Here is a 20515-nt window from a genome sequence, read left to right as displayed (position 1 = left end):
GGTTTCCCTTTGTCTTCGTATTTAATTTTACACAATTTCTTTAAAAAACACTTACTCTACAGTCTATGATCTCAGAAGAACCAACACTAATGAGATTGCATTTATCTCAAGAATCGAAATGTCCACTGGGCTGTCGACAAAGGAGCTGGAGAAGAGAAGCGCTTCACGCCCACAGTGCATGGGAGAACTATATGCACAACTGTGGCCACTGCGCACTGCCTCGTCCCTTAGACTTTTCACAAGGGTGGGTCCTAAATGTTCTCAAGTGTCAGGAGTTATCACTGGCTGCTCTCTTCTGTACGAGAGGGGAAAACACCTACTGATGCTGACACTGGTGGTCATCAATGTGGTCTCTCATCAGCATAGAAGACAATTTGGCTTAGATTTGGAAATAATTGTGGCAACAACACTTTCTATATTACTATTTCTTGACAACTGTATTATTAATATTATTTTTTTGGCAGCTGGCCGGCATGGGGAACTGAACCGGTGACCTTGGGGTTATAAGGCTGCGCTCTAACTCTTGACACTTGTATTATGAAAGTATGCTGCCTATTTAATTTTGATTCCCTGGGAGTTCTCACTGAGCTCATGGAATGAATCCTGAGGCTGGCACCCAGCCTGTGTAGTGGCTCCAGATCCTCCCCAGAACTCTCCATGGGTGAAAAGCAGGCACAGATGCTCTCCCAAGCACTGGGCAGAGGTGCCAACATCCTCCTACATTCACTGATCAAATACTCTCATCAATGAGAAGCTGAGCTGTAAAATGTTGACTCTGAGCAGAGGTGGCTTTATCATAAAGGCAACGTTTAAACTTTATAGCTCCTCATTTGTATGGGCCCTTATGAGAAAAGCCCTGTTCAGAGTTTCAGTTCTCATTTAATTTAATTACACATATAGTTAAGCAGCCATTAAGACTTTACTTAAAAAATTTTGTGACAGCAAATTCAATAAATGTCCTTTTAAGGTGGGCAAAATGGAACAAAAACATGCTATAAAAACGTTAAAATCTGAGTTAACATTTCAAATGACAAAATATATATTATACATGTTTGAAATAATAGCTAATTTGACAATTCTATTATAAAAGCTATTATTTTAGCTTAAGTAGAACCGTCTGCATTGCTTATAAAAGCCAATATATGAAAATGTTACAAAGAATATTTTGCTCTCAAATTCAAACATGCTTCTGAAATTCAAATACATGATCACTTAATTATATAAATTAATGACTTCATAATTAATGTAAATCACTATATATATATACGCACATGCGCACACACATGTGAAAGGGTTAGACCAGATTACGGAAATGATTCTAATACTCATGTATTTGCTCATGTTTTTCTATTGCGAATACTGATTTAGTTTTATAAAGTTATGATATTTTCTTTCATGAATCAATCAAGTAAGAGTTTGTGATGGTTTAAAGAAAAAAATCAACTCAAGCAGTAATATAAAATTGACTGTGAAATAGTCTGGATTCCTATATTAAGATGCCAGCACAGATGCTTTCTAGGTTATCAAATTAACACCACTCTCTACAGAGAGAAAAGGTGAATACTTACCATCAAAACTAATGCTTGCAACCTTGGTGTATCTACTCTCTGAAGCTTTTAATGTAATTGGCTTAAAGTGTACCGTTACAGCATCATTTTGTGGTGTAGGTCGAACACTCTACAAAGAGAAAAAAATATACAGACATATGGCATTATTTTAGTCTAAAGTTTCAGTTGCCTTATACTGAAAAGTCACAAGAAGAGTAAAGCAGAATCAAAATCTGAAAAGTTTAACTTATGTGCTCCCTTTAAATGAAGTAGGCCGAACTGGTAAAACTTCAAATGAATTTCATTAGAATATCTTTATAAAATAAAACGATGACCAGAGGAAAAAACAGTACGATAGATTAATAAGTGTAAGAATGTAAAGACAAACTACTGCACAGGGTATAAGTACATAAAACATTTTAAAAAGTTATTTATTTTCCAAATGAATGCCTAATTCACTTATCAGAGAAGGCAACATGAGGAAGACTTATGATAGGTTCCATAACACTAAATGCAACATTCCAATTATCTGAAGGTGAAGAATGAACATGAATTCTGGGAGCTGGTGCCCCAGTGCCAGGTAGTTTTACAGATTGTACTTCTCCTGGCATTTTCTCTCCATCTCTAGGCCATGGATGTGCAAGTGAGGCGTGCTGCTGTTAAGAGGGCAGGGCTGTACTGCTAGCCATGGGCTTGAGCAGTGAAGCAGACTGCAGGCATGTTTAACCTGGAAGAGGTTGGAACACTTCAGACATATAAAACCACATCTCTCTACTCAAACGACTAAACCTAAAATAACTAAAAGCAGTAAAAGCTTACATTTTTACAGCATGCTTAAAAAATAAATACATTTTAAGGTATAGTTATTTTTGATTTCCTCACTGACACAATGTTTTACTGAGTAAGAGAACCTTGTAATATTTAGTGATGTTTTAATAATGCAGCATCAAGAGGCAGATATGAAAACTGAGTTTCCTGACTTGGTCCAGGGACCTTCACCTGACATCCGATTACACAAACGTATTCCTGAAATTGTGGTACTGTACACAAATCTTAATCAAAAATCATGTTTTGGGGGCCAGCCCAGTGGCGCACTCAGTACAGTGCGGCACTTGGGAGCACGGCGGCGCTCCCGCCGAGGGTTCGGATCCCATATAGAGACCGGTCCGCTCACTGGTTGAGCGCAGTGCGGGCGCAACACCAAGGGTTGCGATTCCGTTACCGGTCACGAAAAAAGACAAAAAGGAAAAAAAAAATCATCTTTTGTAATTCACTTGGAATCTTAACCTTAGTCTGAAAACCCTCCTAGAGTATTTGCTGAATTTGCAGGGGCATTATAAACTTGTCAAAGTCTGTCATCTCCTGCAGAAAAGAACACTACTTTCCTGTGACACTTGTCAGGCATGCCTGTCAACAGGTGTGCAGTCAGATCCAGCAAGTCACCAGGTTCTTCTCCCTGGCTCCCTGCCCACTCTTTCCAGCTCATTTATAAAGGTGAAATCTGCCTAAACTGAACATCAAAAGGCAGTCCCCTGAAGGCACAATAAGCACCTGAGAAGAGTATGAAGAAAAGAACTTTCCCTCCTTTTGTGTTGTGTATGTGACCACAGGGAATGACGTTGAATACATAACCATGATTACAGATACTGCTAGAGCATCTCCTTTCCACTGCGGGCTAATCCTGAGCTCTTAGCAAGTCTTTACAGGGCTTGGTTCTACCGTTTTCCTATGCTGGAAATCTTGAGGACCTTTAGCTCTTGGCTTCAGACTCTCTCTCTCAACATTTTAACTCTTTTATTTGCTCCACTCTTCTTCTTTAAGAGCTCCTCATTTGCTTTGGAATCTCTAACTCTGGCTAGGAGTTGACGAAAGCAAAACAAAGCAATTGGAGCTGTAAGATAACTACAAACTGGAGAAAGTATCATTTGCTTTCATTATACTGTACTACCATACTACTACTTTTTCCAAAGAAAAGGAAGGCAGTACAGAATCATGTGTGACAATCCTGTAGTGATCACTTTATGCAACAAAAGGATAATAACCATTTAACTAGAAGTGTAAGCTGCCCATCTACTCTGGGGCTCATTTTCTCCACCTGTTTAAAAAAAAAAATCCTAGGGTACTGGATTAAATATTTTCTGAGATCCCATTTATTTACAAAATTTTATAATTCAATTAATTTTGCTTTTTTTTCTTTCCTTCAAATTAGCCACTTTTATCTCGAGGTCAAGGCTTCTTAGAGAGATGATCTTATAAAGCTTTGTAGTCTGCAGAGGATTTTCAAAGGTATGGCTCCTACCACCTTCAGTACTCATCTGAGTATGATACAACAACAAAAGAAGCTTGACCATTTTCCCACAGGCTCACAGACTAGAGGTGGAGTTCAGCAGTGACAGCACAACGCCTTCTGAGTGTTATCAACCTGTACACACCATGCCAGAAATAGCTAAGCAATGGCAATTGTTAAAATACAGTCACGTTAAGCAGTAAGAGCTTAGAATAGTTGATGGAAAAAAATGTTTTTCCTCACATGAAACACACCACTTTAAGATTTTCCTTACCAAAATACCCAAACAAAACACTTAAATAATTGGCTCCTTCTGGTGCTTTAAATAAAGAATAATACACAATCATTCCCTTGTAACAAGCATATTTGTACTAACAACCTGTTTTAGTATTAGTCACTAACTATTGCTTACTCAAAGATGATCAAGAAAAAATATGGCAAGATTCCCAGGAAACACAGCTTGTATATACTCTAAATATAGTTCCAGCCTTTTCTCACGACATTCAGACCCAACTAATGCTTAGTTAACTCTCAGATCCTGAACATTCTGAAATTATTTACAAAGGCATTTGAGCAAACACGGAAAACAACCTTTCAGTTGTAACAACTATAATTTTAATAATCTGTGCACAAATTCACTAAAGCATGTATCAAGATGATATTGGTAAAATTAATACATCTTTGATTCCTATTAATCAGTTAGCAAAGAAACCTCATGCAAAACACTCTACTTAAGACATCTCAGGCAAACTTATTCCTTCATTTATATAGCATTAATGTTTTATAAATGCTGAGGAAAACCGTTTTCTCAAAGATGCATTATAGACAATATCAGGAGGGCTTGAACCTTGGCATTCTGCCCATTAACTGGTGAGGAACTTATATATGGAGTCACTTGCTCTAGTAATCCTATATTTAGAAAGAAACTGAATTCCCTAAAAGGGAATTTTTAAAAATCTCCGGCTTCTAGCACTGCCTAGCCCATCCTAAAACTTCTATATATTTGTGAAATAGGAGTCTCCCTTCTAAAAATGTGTCAGTCTCTAAGCCTGGTATATTATGCAGAAAATGCTGAAACAAACAGGAAAAACCCTAAGAAGCTCTCTTAGAACTCAGTTTCCAGTAGAGGGGCTTGCCCCATTGCTGATAAGGCGAGAATTCTATGCTACCATCATCTCTCAAGTGGACTACTGCAACAGGCTTTTTGCTTTCTGCCCTGTGCCTCTATAGTCCACTCTCCCCAAAGTAGCTATGGCAACATTTTAAAGACATAAGTCAGATGATGTCACTCTCTCATTTAAAATCCTATAATAATTTCCCACCGCACTTAGAATAAAATCACCTAAATACCTCCTCAGGAAGCCTGAAAGTGAGCTTGATGGGACAGGGGACTTCGGTGATCTAATTTACTCAGTACTTAGTATAGTTCTCAGTACTTAGTATAGCAGCTGGCATATAGTTGATGCTCATTAAATATTTATTAAATAGATGAATGAAAGAATAAAAGAAGGAGGAAATAAGACAAAACTACTAAAAACTGGCAGAGTGTAGGCTTTGGATGTTACCAAAAATACATACACAGGTAGGTACAGATGTAGATACACAGACATAGAGATACATAGGTTTTCTAACAAATATTAACATTGAAATTGAAATGAAATACAAAATTTAGAAAATAAAATAAAATATTCATAAAGACTTGATTGCTAAGTGCTTTTATATATCTAATATACATTTATGTGACTTTTGAGTATTTTATAGTTGGATAAGTCACTTAACAAGAAAGTTCTGACTCAGTTTCCCTATTTGGAAAACTAGGACCTATGCAGCTTATAGGGTTGTTGTATTATATAAGGTAATCCACGTAACAAAACAAGCGTGGTGCCTGAACCATAGTAAGAGCAAAAATGTTCACTTACAATGTATCCTAAAACTCCTTAATAAAAGAGAAAAGGAAGAACATAGGCCTATTTAATTCCATGTCATAAATGGACTGTATACTACATTTTAAAAAATTCACATTCTGGGCCGGCCCGGTGGCGCACTGGATAGTGCGCCGCTTGGGAAGCGTGGCGGCACTCCCGCCCGAGGGTTCGGATCCCACATACAGACCGGTTCCCGCTCACTGGCTGAGCGAGGCGCGGGAGCAACACCGAGGGTTGCGGTCCCGTTGCCGGTCCCCGGTCCGGTACGGGGGCAACACTGAAGGTTGCGATCCGTTGACGGACACGGAAAAAGACAAAAGACAAAAGACAAAAAAAAAAAAAAATTCACATTCTTAGGATTAATTGCTAATTTTTCTATAAAATGTCTATTCAAAAAGATATTTGTTTCAGTCTACTTACTGTATGTAAAAAGTTAGGACAGTTTGCTTGGGCTAAGTAAAGATACTTTCCCATCAAATCCCTAAACCACACTAGGAGAAGAGACTAGTGGGAAGAAATGCTAGGTCAGATATCAGAACACTGCCTGGACCACAATCCTGCTGGTGAGGAAGGTCACTGTGCATTAACATGTGGTCACCCGGGATCACCATATCTTGCTTCCTTATTTGGGGTTTGTATACTCTCCTTTCTTTGGTCTCTACTTTACCAGGTGATGGTAAAATCTGGGTTTGGCCATGGATGGACAATGGTCTCTTAAGTCTCAAGCCTAATATGATCTGTCTCATTTTATCATTTTCCTGAGTTGAGGTTTCCAGCATCAGCACAAATTATAAAAATGTCTGCTTTCCTTTTCCATTATTCCCTATGTTGTACCTTGGGGACCTCATCAGGGAGAAAGTTGTGGGCCAGGGCAAAATTTGGATATTCCTCTCTCTCTCTCTTTCATTTTTTTTTTTTTTGCCTAAAACTATCTAATGTTACCCCAATTCCATTATAAAGCATAAAAGTCACTTGCTCTGTGTATATGTGTGAGGGGAGGAGAGGACCCTTGTTTATAACATGCTATCTAGAGTAACTAAAATAGCTGCCAGTTAGGAAGAGTTCTATGACAAATGTTAACAACACTCTACTATTACCTGCCATATTTTTTTGCTTCATTATTTCTCTTCGCAGCTCACCTGCATCTTTTTCTCCCCTTCTTTTTACTTACCCATACCTCAAGTCTAACAACCAAACCTAATGGAATCCCTACAACTTTTTTTCTTTCCACATGGCACACACATCCTAGGATTCATCAGAATTCTCAGGCCTCTTATATGATTCTCCCTGAATAAGAACCTCATGAACTTTGGTTCAAACTTGGCTTGGAGAAGATCGCCTGCTTTCCCTCTCATCCTTAAAATCTGGGTGGTTAGAGGCAGAACAGTTTTCCTACATGACACTAAGAACCATGTGTCACCATGTCACCACAAAACAGAATTCTTTTAGAACAAGAGTTTAAGTATTTTTAATTTTGTCATGAGTTTAAAATAAAAAAATATATAAATTAGAAAAAAAAATTAAAAACTTACTGTTATTGGTACATCTTTTGTTCCTGAATTTAATAAATGAAGATTTAAAACTTTTGGTAGATCTGTTAAGATTGAGGAAAAGAAATATTTCTTAAAAAAGTTGTGGTTTATAGCAAGTTAGAGTCTTTACCTTATTAGATATCAGATTGAAGATTCTAGAATGTGAAATATAATAACAAAGAAAGAAATATAATAACATTACTACAAAGAAACATTAGGTAGGAACCACTTTACTCCTAATGACATCGTGCATTCCAAACTGCCCCCTCTTAACCAAATAAAAAACAACCCTGAAATGTAATTTTTTAGTGAACTCAGACATCACTAATCTTTAAGTTTTCCAGCAAAGCATAATGAAGCAAAGTAATACTGTACAATGTAAAATTATCATATTAAAAACAAATTTAATTTTTTAAAATGTGGTCTTCAATCCTAAACAACCAAATTTTAATTACATATGGCCCACATAAATCCCAGATTACAAAGTATTCTTTTACTTTTTCCTTAATAAAAATCTTTACTTGGTTGTTTTCAATTTTAGAATCTGAATTCTTTCTCCGACCACCTGGGGTAAATTTTTAACATTATGTCATTATAATGCAATTGAATAATTCATATCTAAACAACAATCTAGAAGTAAATCTTAGGATTTCTTTTATTTTACTATTAATAGAAAAGAGTAAGCAGAAGTAAATAAACAAGCAGCTAGATTAAGAAACTGGGAAACTACTTTCTGTTTCAATCTTCCATTTAGAAGAGTTATGTTACTCCATGACCTTGTTTTCCTACTTGGTAAGCAATGTCACCGCTCAGAGTTATGGGGTATAAATTTGTAAAGGCTCTGAGTCCTCAAAAGGAGATTTCTACAAATCATGCAACCCACTGAAAAGTAACTTTCAAAACTGAATTACAAAGTACAGAAAGCCATTCAGCACAGAATACAAAAGTTTTTGTTTTTGTTTTTTGATAGACCTATAAAGATTTACTCTCTCTTTTTTTACCTTGTGTTCGTAGTGTACCAAAATCTAACATTTCTGTTGAGGAATAGATTCCAGGAGCTTGGAAAAAAGAAAAGTAAACAATTATCTTTCACTTTGCCAGAATAAGATATAGTGAAAACAAAACAAACCGAACTTGCAATGTCTTCAGTTTTCTACTAACCTGTTGTAACTTCAACCTCAACAGGAAGAATAATAAACTCTGTGCTGTCTGAAGCATTAGTCTTTATTCTTATGAAGGCTGTGTGATTATCTGCTTCTCTAGATGAAAAACTGGCTCTCATCACGCCCTTGGTTTCATAAGGAGGAATTTCCTGACAAGTTAACAGACCATAATGTAGTACAGCTTTTGTAATGTTGCAAAGCCACCATATTTTATTGAATTAGATGACGCTGACTGAAAGATGCATTATTATTTTATACATCTACTAAGAAAAAAAATACATTGCCAATTAAACAAATATATTCCACTGATTGTAACACATGATCCAATTTTGGAGAATGTTAAAATATGGAAAAAATGTGCTTCTTAGAATTGGTGAAATACAGTATGTAAAGTGAGCAAAGTAAAATAAGTCAAATGGTCTAAAAACAAATTGTTGGTTGCAAAATCACCATTAAAAGACAGAACTAATCTACCAAATCAGTTATTTTTTAATGTGTTAGCAGTGCTTGGGTATGTAATTCAGTCCTGATATTCTCTAATCATTAGAAATGTCACTGTCACATGGAAATATTTTTCCAGAAATCCACAGGAATCTCTGCAAATAATAACCAAGAGGGCTTAGACTCTGCTTTCATTTCATTTAAAACCTAACAAAACAAAACAAAGCTTCCCAAGCAAATCCACAGTTTACCAACTGTGTTCAGTAAGACTCTTGGCATATAAGACAGCAAAGACTCATGGAAAAAAAAATCATGTGAGGTGTAATTCTTTTCCTGGTTTTAGAACAATCTGGCTTCCTGGGGACCACCAGAATTTTTCTGCACACACCCTTCAGCATAGTTTAGGAAATCCCTGTATCCTAGCCTAGAACTCACTGGTCTTCACTTACCCCTACTCTCCTAACTTTTTAGTCTCAAAGTAGAAAATAGGTGATTGGAACCCTCCTGGGACCCTAGAGATGGACCATCTACTTCTCAACTCTAGGGAATTGACTTGATCTCTGGGGTTTTCTCAGGTATACTGAAATGGGCTGGAGGTAAAGACAAGGCCCATTAATTTTTTTCTTACTCTAAGTTTGCAGAAATGAGAATTACTGTATCTTCTTTTGTAGCTACTGGTAGTATTAAATAAAACATTATGCTACTCTGCCACCATTCATTATAGTTCTTGACTATCTAGAAATCTGAATTTGCTCATGTTTGTTTATTAGATGCTAATTATATTTTACAGCAAATTCTTAGTTCTTCTATCCAGAATTATAATACAAACTTAATAGCTTATAATAATCTTTGGAAGCATTTTTATTTATTTCTCTCAAAGGCTTTTCAACAACAGATAATTTCAAAGTGAAACATTTTTGTGAATGGATATAAATGGACTGTCCATTACATTTTCTGCTTTCTAATGTTTTTCTATATTTTGGGAATTAACCAAATCACTGACTGACAAATGTGTTTTAGAAACATTTAGAATGTCTAAATATTTAGAATGTTAAGTCAACACCGTAGAATGTCACTCCTACGTCTCCTCCCTGGTTAAGACTGGTCAGAAGACAGAATCAAGAGGCTGTGTGTGTGTAACAGAGCAGTTAATAAAGAAACTTTGACCCTAGAACTTATTCACAGTGGTGAAGTCAGTATGTCTCCAATTATAGACAAGCAGCGAATTGAGTAACCTTGGTACAAGAACGGCATTTACACATCTGCCTTTCCCCTCTTGGATGAGAGCATAGCAGACAACATTTTAAAAAACTCTCATACAGCAAGAACCTTTACAAATAAGGTAGCTCCTATACATTCTTCAATTTGCCAGTGTTCTCCAGGAGAAAGTGGTTCTCTAAGCATTGATACAAATTGTTGTTAAATATTCATATTAAAGGTGGATGCAAATCACCTAAGAATTTAAAATCTTCTAGGACATCACAGGGCTTGATTAGGTTCTTTCAACAAAACTCATCTCCTCTATCAACAGTGAGTCTGAATGTACAATTCTTTACCTTCAAAAATATAATAAATCCTTCCCAGTTTTTTTTAATGTAAAATACATCATAAATGATCAGATTCAGAGATAACTTTACCAATATAATTCTGAGAAAGAAGAGTTGAAATCACTTCCTTTCCACACAGTGGGCTAAAGAGCTTGACAATTTCGGTCATTGCTCTTTCCAAGTACTACTGCATATACTGCTCCCTCACTCTCATCCAATTTTTAAATATTTTTGATATAAATTTAACGTTAAGAGAGACAACAGTTAAAGAAAAGTCACCAGTATTTCTTCAGGCAATAAGGAGTTAGGTATCTGTGCATTTTAGAAAATAACTGGTTTCATGTCAGCACACGCAAAAGAAAACTTTGTTACCACTCACCCACAGCTTTCTGGTACCTCCTTGTTGCCCCGTTGGGAGCTCTAGGTGAAGGTCTCCTCCACTAGAGTACATTTCTACAACCTGGGACACAAGAGCACATGACGGTTAAGTTCAAAATCATATATTCTTTTTTTTTTTTTTTCCCTTTTTGTCTTTTTTACTGACCAGTAACAGGATCGCAACCCTCGGTGTCGCGCCCGTACCGGGGACCGGCAACGGGATCGCAACCCTCGGTGTTGCGCCCGCACCGTGCCCAGCCAGTGAGCGGGAACCAGTCTCCACATGGGATCCGAACCCTCGGCGGGAGCGCCGCCGCGCTCCCAAGCGGCGCACTCTCCAGTGCGCCACCGGGCCAGCCCAAAATCATATATTCTTAATGCAAGTGAAGTGACTTGCTGTTGCAGAGAAATAAGTATGACATCTTCAGTGTTTATCAGAAAAAATATAAAAACATTTACACAGTTATAAATGTAGGGTAAGTATCATGTCATATCACTAAATTCAGTGCCCCATATTGGCAAGCAATAGTGGTATTTTTAATTAAAATATGCTAACTTTGAAAACTGAAGTTAGAAACGGTATAGTTGTTTCATAGACTAGATTTTAGAAAGCAACAGGACATTTATTTTTACTTTTCCTTTCTTTTTTTTTTTTTCCTTTTTGTCTCTTTTACTGACCGGTAACGGGATCGCAACCCTCGGTGTCGCGCCCGTACCGGGGACCGGCAACGGGATCGCAACCCTCGGTGTTGCGCCCACACCGCGCTTAGCCAGTGAGCGGGAACCGGTCTCCACATGGGATCCGAACCCTCGGCGGGAGCGCCGCCGCACTCCCAAGCGGCGCACTCTCCAGTGCACCACCGGGCCGGCCCTATTTTTACTTTTTCTAAAGGAAAGAATTTATGGAAGTTATTAAGTTTTAGAAATACAAATTTTGTACTTCTTATAATAATACAAGTGCTTCTTTATTCACACATTTATAACAAGACCTAGCAGCAGATCCAATAACTACCATAATCATGAAATAGTGAAGAGCATAAATACTACTATGATATATGCAACAATTCTAATGCAGTATGAAAATGTTCAGGTTCTACTGGTAGCAACATCCCTCTCTGTCCCCTCTGATTCCCAGGCAATAACTGACCTGCTCGCTATCACTACAGATTAGTTTGTATTTTCTAGTTTTATGTAAATAGAATAATACAACATGTACTTGTGTCTGGCTTCTTTTACTCAGTGCAATTATACTGAGATCCATCGGGTTGTTGTATGTATTAATAGTTCATTTCTTTTCTATGTTATAACTATACTGCAGTTTTTAAATCCATTCACTTATTGGTGCGCATTTGGCTCATTTCCAGTGTTCTGCCACTAAAGATAAAGCTGCTATGGACGCTGAGTACAAGTTTTGGTGTGAACATCTGCTTTTCTTTCTCTTGGGTAAATACCTAGGAACAGAATGGGTCATATGGCAGGAGACTTTCCTACTTTCACTTGTTTTATCACAAAAAGTCTTCCAAGAGTGAATAAAAAAGGACAAAGCCAGAAAAATGGGAATACTTTAGTATAAGCTTAAAGGTTTTGTGTTCGTTTTGTTTTCTTTTTTATGGTGTGTGTTGCTGTGAATGTAATGTATTTAGCAAAGGCTGATGAGTTAAGATCTTCCGTGAGTATTACTACTTGCCTCCCAATTTATTACAGTGCTCTTCTATATACTTACTGTATTAATAGTAATAGTGCCTTAACTGATGGGGCAACTGTAAAACTTTTTTGTGAAAAACTAGAAAACATCACATATTATTTCATATAATCTTTCAAGGTATCAAGGAAACAAGCATAATAACAATGTTTGGAAACAGAAGATTAAAAGGTAGACTACTGACAACAGGGAAAATGAATAAGGAAATGAAGACAGAAAAAGTCTAAATTACAAAATCAAAGGAAAAATTACATTAAAATTAGAAACCTAACACATTCCTAATTTTTAGTCCAGTGCTGTTTGGCCTAATTTTGTATAGTTGGGGGGGGGGGGGGCCGGGGGGAAGGAAGCCAAACAATATACACAGAATTTATGTTAAAAAAAAAAAAAAAATCCCCACAAAAAATGTTTATGGTTGTAAGCCCACATATATGCATGAAGATGCACAGAAAAAAGATCTGAAATGACACATGCCAAAATGACATGAGCGGTATCTACGAGGAAGAGCTTGGGATTGGAGCTGTGCTATCCATACAACGGCTACCACCTACATGTGGTTATTTCAATTTAAATTAATTGAAATAAAATTAAATGTTCAGTTCTTCAGCCACCAATTCAAGTGCTCAACAGTCACCTGTGGCTAGTGGCTATCATAGTGGACAGAGCAGATACAGAACTTTTCCACCACCACAGAAAGTTCTGCTGGACAGCGCTGGATTGCAAAGCAGGAAGTTCAAGAGCGTTTTTGCTTCATTCATGTTTGAATTGTTAATTTTTTTTTCAGGGAGAACATAACTCATGGGTTTGTGTTGTATAATGAACAAATCAGATACATTTTCTTGCTTTATAATATTTTCTTAAATTTAAGGAGAAGACTAGTGACAGAAAACATTCTATGACCATCAGGTTAAGAGTATCTTCCAGGTGAACAATCCATATTGATTCTAAAAGGGCAACTTTGGTTTTCCATTTGTTTCCTGTGTGCCAATAAAAAGTCCATTATGATAAATCTTAAATTAAAATACTGTAACCGGAAAAAGACTAGATAAATTGAATTCATAGAGGTAACTGTTCTGGATAATAGCTTGCTAACTCCAAGACATAGACTGTAAGGCTACTTAAACAATTGTAGATTGACCGATGCCTGCTGAGTCCTGTAAGCTCCATCCTTCCACACCATAGTAAGCTTCTCAGTCTGTGATCGGGCAACCATAAAGAGACTGTCTCTAGGGCACTCTGTAATACCCCCTGCTACAGCAGTGTGGGGCAACTCATATAGCAGGGTCTGACAGAACCAGAGGACAAGGTTTTGTTTTTTTTTGACTGAAAATAGTCAAGGAGAGAAAGCAGCAAGAATTTATGAGGTTTCTGTATAGATTTGTAATAAAAGTTAACCAGAACAGGGAAAATACACCATTACCTAAAGTGGCAAAAGAATATAAATGACAGAGTGCTGATGACAAGGAAATACTTGTCACCTGTAAAAGCAGGGCACAAGAGCATTTTCTTTGTGATGAAGATATCTAGCTAAAAAAATTAAAACTGGGGCAGAGTATTTTTGTTAGTAGCTATCCTCACCCAGTGTCAGCCAAGTGTTAGGGACAGACTTCTTTCTTGTTGCTTTAAGCTTATATTTCCGAAGGTCTTTCATTATTCAGGATCTGAAAATCCCCTTGTTCTTCCTCATTTCCCTTTCATTGTTTATAAACATTTATAGGGGGTTCTAGGATGACAAAAGCTATTTTAGTTGCCAAAGCCCTGTACTTACCAGAAAATATATTTTTTTCCTCCACCTGTCATTTTGGAGCTACTGTTAAGCCCTGCAGTGTTGGTCCTAAAGAACTCTGGGGCCCTGGGTGTGGATATTATTGACTACTCTGAAAAGCATCCACATCTCCTTCTAATACAGAAGACATCACTAGAAGCTATAGTGCTGCACATGTCATACAACTATAGTTGAAAGCCACTGGGATGCAGGGTGAGGACTTTAGGAAATCTCTGACGAAATAACACTAGCCACTCCCACTGTGGAAGAGACAAGGAGCTAATGAGGAGGAATTTCAAATTTGTAAACAATGACTACTAAAAGATTAGGTAAGATAAGGAGTTAAATATTCTAAATAAAAAATAAGTTTGCTTTTAATCGTGATTCTACATTACCCTTTCCCTGGGTTTTAATTTCCAAGATGTCATCATCAAAAATTTATTATTACCAGAAATAAACAGGAACTATTAAAAAAATTTTTATATTGGGCCAGAAAGAGCTTATAGGCAAGAAAAAAAGGTAGCTAAAAAACCCTCTTCCTTAATTAAATGCAGAGCTCCCTGAACTATCACACCCGAGAAGCCACAGTTGTTTAAAAGTGATTCTAAAGACTCAAAATCCAGACTGCTATATTCCAAAATTCAGACTACAGCCAGATGTATTAAAAGTAATACCCCTCTTTAATACATCCATAAAACCCTATTATTTTAAATAGCCTTGGAAACTGTAACAAACTGAGATTTCATGCTAAGCAGTAATATCCACCAAAACAAAGCACAAAGTCACCATCATAAACTCACCTGTAAAGGCTCACTGTGAGGGTTGTGTATGTTTATTATTGGTGAGAAACTGCTGTTCACAGGAACTCTGGCCCCAAGGAATGGCCGCAATCGATATGGATTTGGAATTCCAACACCAAATACCTGTTTCAAAGCAGAAAAACATGCAATTTGAGTTGCTTTTATAACTAACATTTTTATAATTATAACTGATTGATCTAGGGAGACTGGTGAATCTAATTTAGATGGAGAAATATTAACAATCCCTTTAAAAAATACATATGTTGTTTCTATATTTGTCTACATACTCATATTTATTATGCACATTTAGAATGATTCCTATAATATACTGGAAATTGAAACAATAGTAGTCCTTCATGAAGCTATAGAAAAGACAAAAGAAGAATCTTTTGACAGGGAGTCAAAATATTTCCCTACTCTAACCATGAGAAGATGGATCTATGGCCCAGACACCCTCTCAAATGTCAAGCCCAGCCCGAGGTCTTTCCCACATGGGAAGGTCCTAGGTTGACTAAACAGGGTGAGCCAGTCATTCAAATGACAAATATTTGTTAAGTGTCTATGATGTTCTAGGCATAAACATGCAGTAGTGAACAAGACAGATGATGTGCCTACTCTCACGAAACGCGCATTCTAGTATCAGGGACAGACTACACACCGATAAAAACATTAAAAGAAACCCCTCTGGCTACAGAGCAAATAATGGACTGTGGCAGGGGTTGGGAAGAGTGGAAGGCAGTTAGACAGCTACTTTGTAATCCAGTGAGAGGTGACGGTGGCTTGGAAGAGAGCAGTAGTAGTGGAGAGGAGAGAAGTGAACAGACTCAGATGTATTCAGGAGGAAGATTTGGTGAAAGACTAGATGTGGAGAGGTAAAGATGACAGCCGGCCACTTGGGCTCACCTTCAGAACAACCTGACAACGGCCTTTAGATATAGTCCATACTGGCTGTGACCACCTAGGTCTGCTGGGGGATGCCTCTGTAGGGCAATGACCTTCATTCTTATGACAGTCTTTTCATTTACTCAACAAATTTATGTTAAACAGGTATCATCTACATATTTATACAATAATATGTTTATTTATTTTCAAAATATATAAAGTTTTCTGGACACCTAAGAGGAACTGTTAAAAAAAAAAAAGCATAAAAACTGTAAAGTAAGGTATGAGCTAAGTAAGGATTTAAATGATTGAGTTCCATGGCAGCATAACACAGGGTTAAGATTTGGGTTTTCATAGTTACAAAGACATGGGTTTGAGTCCCTGATTAACAACTTACTAGTAAGCATAATTTGGGCAAATAATTGAACCTTTCTAAACTTCAACTTCCTTACCTAAAAAAGAAATGGGAATAAAGTATCTATAACACAGGCAGAAGAGTGTATATACTGCCAGACAAATATAAGCAATTATTCTTCTTAATAATCTTGATAAACTTGATATACAAAAATCTTGACTCACAAATTGAATAGTGCTGATATACAACATTTACTACATGATTCCTATAAACATTTTCTTTAATAACTTAAAGAGTCTACACAAAAGTTTATTTAAAAAAATCTAGGGGCCGGCCCCGTGGCGCACTCGGGAGAGTGCGGCGCTGGGAGCACAGTGACGCTCCCGCCGCGGGCTCGGATCCTATATAGGACTGGCCGGTGCGCTCACTGGCTGAGCGCAGTGTGGGCGACACCACACCAAGGGTTGCGATCCCCTTACCGGTCACGAAAAAGGACAAAAAAAAATCTACACAATGATACTAAAGAAAAGCAGTCATGTATATTTCAATTCTGAGACTATTATCAAGTATGCTTCATAAGTGTGTAAAAAGTAAAAATTTTTTAAAAATTTAGAAGACAATATGAAAACATGTTTTACTATTCTTTTGCCAACTGGTCTTCCATTAACATGTTAGCTATAGCTTTATAATCACTTGTTCACAGTCTGATTTAAATAGGGATACTCACAGAAAGTGCAAAAGTCCTCTAAGTAAGTATAAATGCTCTTACATTCTCTATTATCCCGAGTTTCTGAAGCGAGTTCTAAAAAAGCTGTCACATAAGTCAGAGATAACGATTATATTTTATAAAATAAACAAAAGTTTTAATTCTGGTTCTTACCTGATAAGTAAATACCCCATGATTAGATGTGTTAATAAATAAAGTATTTTCTACATTTCCCACTACTCTTGCAAGAAAAACTACATCAAATGATGTATTTCCTCCTGGAAGAATTTTCTGAAAGAGAAAAGCAATAAATAAAGTTAAATTGTTAACAAAAAATCAGATCAAGCTGACCAAAATTAGATGGCTAAAGTTCTCTAAAATAAATATCTTATGATTATTTCCATCAACTAGCTTTTCTTTCCTTTGAAAAAGCTTTAAAGTAGCCAAACTATTGTGCAATGGAAAATAATAAAAAAGATTCATATTGAATCTCTACAGTCACATTACCAACTATCAGCCTAAAGTCCTGTACAACAGATGGCTTCTTTAGATTCTGTTCATTCAACAGTCAGCTGGCTGGAATGAAGTGCTTAGCTATATAGGCTGTTCTATGAAGACAGTCAAGTCAGAGTTGAGCCGAAGCTGAGCTTTTTATATAGATCTACTACTATACTACTAAGCAGCAACTTGTATTGTTCCAAAGAATAATCCCAGACCTCAGTCTCTCGATTTCTGCCATCCATCCACACAAGGTGCAAAACGTCCCAGCAACTTAAATTAGGAAAGAGGGTAGGGTGAAAACATGTGCAGGAACTCACTCCTGCTATCTTGTGCAGATGGAGAACATCACTGTAGTCAGTGAAATAAAATTTTATTACAAGACAGTAGGGGCTGTTCCATAAAGTTTGAGAGTAGGATTGCAGCTCTGCCTGCAAGGAAGACTTAAAAAGCATTTTTTTTTTCCTTTTTGTCTTTTTTATTGACCGGCAACAGGATTGCAACCCTCGGTGTTGCGCCCGCACCACGCTCAGCCAGTGAGCGGGAACCGGTCTCCACATGGGATCCGAACCCTCGGCAGGAGCGCCACTACGCTCCCAAGCGGCGCACTCTCCAGTGCACCACCGAGCTGGCCCTTAAAAAGCATTTTAATATGTAAAGTCATCAACCTCTTTTACGATAACTTCGTATAATGTATGCTATACGAAGTTATTACGCCCTCGGTGTTGCACCTGCACCGCGCTCAGCCAGTGAGCGGGAACCGGTCTCCACATGGGATCCGAACCCTCGGCAGGAGCGCCACTACGCTCCCAAGCGGCGCACTCTCCAGTGCACCACCGAGCTGGCCCTTAAAAAGCATTTTAATATGTAAAGTCATCAACCTCTTTTATTCTGCCTTTAGGGCTAGAACTCTAAAATGCTACCCAAATTATAGCTCAAAATACATGGCTTTGAGACTCTGGACTTTACCTTAGGATGAAGAAACCTGAAAAAAGTATTTCACATGCATTATTAATAACAACAAAAAGAGCAGAGAAATTTACAAAATCACAACCTTCCTTGAGCCCATCACAGAGTTTGGTTATCGACCAGCCCAAAATCTAAGGAAAGACAAGTACCTCCAAAGAGAGATGGAATGTGAGTACTGGCTCACCCATGGCAGAAAATGGGAAGAAGATGAGGCCACCATACAGGAGGGGAAAAAGAATTCACCTACATTTTTTACACATTGCTAAAGGCCAGCTGTGGGCTAGCATGACAGTATAGACCCCTGGAAGCCGTAGACAGTAGGAGAAATTCACAGCTGAGCCAGAAATCAATAGTAGACATCTGACAAATCCCCAAATAGCTTGAAATTAAATAACACAATTCTAAATAACCTCCTGGTAAAATAAGTAGTTGCAAGATAAATTGTAAAATGTTTCGAGTTGATTGGAAATAAAAACACAACATATCAAAATCTCTGGGCTATAGTTAAAGCAATACTTGGAGGGAAATTTACAGCATTACACATTTATTTTGAATAGAAATGTCTCGATCAATAATCTTTGTTTTTGGCTTTGAGAAACTAGAAAAAGAGTAATTAAACTGAAAGCAAGCGAAAAGAAGAATAGTAAAGACAAGGGCAAAAATTAATGAAACAGAAAACAGAAAATAGCAAAAAAATCAATAAAACTAAAGCTGATGTTTCAAAAAGGTCCATAAAATGGATAAAACCGTACACAGAATAATTGTGAATAAAAGGGGAGAAGACAAAAATATAAGGAACTAAAATGTGAACATCATTATGTACCCTTTACACATAAAAAGGATGGTAAATGAATATTATAAAAAACTCTATGTCTATAAATTCTATCCCCATAAATTTAATAACTAGAAGAAATGGACACATTCTCTGACAATCTGCCAAATCTGACACAGTCTGCCAAAGCTCACTCAAAATGAAATAGATAACCAGAATAGTCCTATACCCAATTAAAAAAATAATAATTTCTGGTTAAAAACCTTCCCACAACAAAAAGTGTGAGCCCAGATGATTTCTTTTTTTTTTTTTTCCTTTTTGTCTTTTTTCGTGACCGGTAACCGGATCGCAACCCTCGGTGTCATGCCTGTACCGCAACCGGCAACAGGATTGCAACCCTCGGTGTTGCGCCCACACCGTGCTCAACCAGTGAGTGGACCGGTCTCTATATGGGATCCGAACCCTCGGCAGGAGTGCCGCCGCGCTCCCAAGCACCACACTCTACTGAGTGCGCCACCGGGCCAGCCCAGCCCAGATGATTTCACTGGTAGAATGGTAAAATTCTCTACCAACCACTTAAGAAAGAAAGAATACCTATTCTACATAAACTTTCCAGAACACAGAAGAGGAGAGAAGATTCCCACCTCATTTTGAGTCTAGCATTACTCTGTTACAAAGACCATACAAAAATTTGACAAGAAACTATAAGCCAATATCCCTCATAAACACAGATATACAATAATCTACAAAGTAGTGGCAAACTGAATCCAGGCAATTTATAAAAAGGATAATACATCATGACCAAGTGGTTTTTATTTTAGGAATGTAATTCTAGTTCAATAATCAAAAATCAAATCAACATAATTCAGTTGTTGACAGACTAAAGAAGAAAAATGATATGGTCATTTCAGCAGAGGCACATAATAATTTGAAAAAATTTAATATCCATTTATGACTAAAAATCTCAGTAAACTAGGTCAATAGAAGAGAACTCCCTCAATCTGATAAAGAGCATCTATTAAAACCCTACAGCAACCATATTTAATGGAGAATGACTGAATACTTTTCCTCCAAAATTTGGAAAAAAGCAAGGATGTCTGCTCTTATGACAGCTATTCAACATTGTATTGGAAGTACCAGCCAGTGCAGTGAGGCAAGAAAATGAAATAAAAGGTATACACATTAGTGCAAAAGAAAAAATATGCTTTTATGCATAGAAAACACGGCTTTCTCTACAGAGAATCCC

The 20515-nt window shown here is 37.2% G+C and overlaps 1 protein-coding gene across 1 annotated transcript in view; it reads right to left on the bottom strand.

The window, feature by feature from the left end:
* The window catches only part of TMEM131 (transmembrane protein 131), a gene marked incomplete at its 5' end in the record, with an annotated part of 147794 nt that overhangs the window by 69225 nt on the left and 58054 nt on the right, over positions 1–20515 (bottom strand). Inside the window, 7 exons of the mRNA XM_008586239.1 lie at positions 1569–1677; positions 7292–7353; positions 8293–8349; positions 8453–8603; positions 10822–10902; positions 15088–15210; positions 17205–17321. Of these exons, the coding sequence (XP_008584461.1) occupies positions 1569–1677; positions 7292–7353; positions 8293–8349; positions 8453–8603; positions 10822–10902; positions 15088–15210; positions 17205–17321 (700 nt within the window). The remainder of the gene's footprint in view (positions 1–1568; positions 1678–7291; positions 7354–8292; positions 8350–8452; positions 8604–10821; positions 10903–15087; positions 15211–17204; positions 17322–20515) is intronic.

Source organism: Galeopterus variegatus, unplaced genomic scaffold, assembly GCF_000696425.1.
Source record: "Galeopterus variegatus unplaced genomic scaffold, G_variegatus-3.0.2 Scaffold3896, whole genome shotgun sequence".
Taxonomy (NCBI): Eukaryota; Metazoa; Chordata; class Mammalia; order Dermoptera; family Cynocephalidae; genus Galeopterus; species Galeopterus variegatus.
The sequence above is the reverse complement of the archived record's forward strand: the minus strand, read 5'-3'. Positions and strand labels throughout refer to the sequence as shown.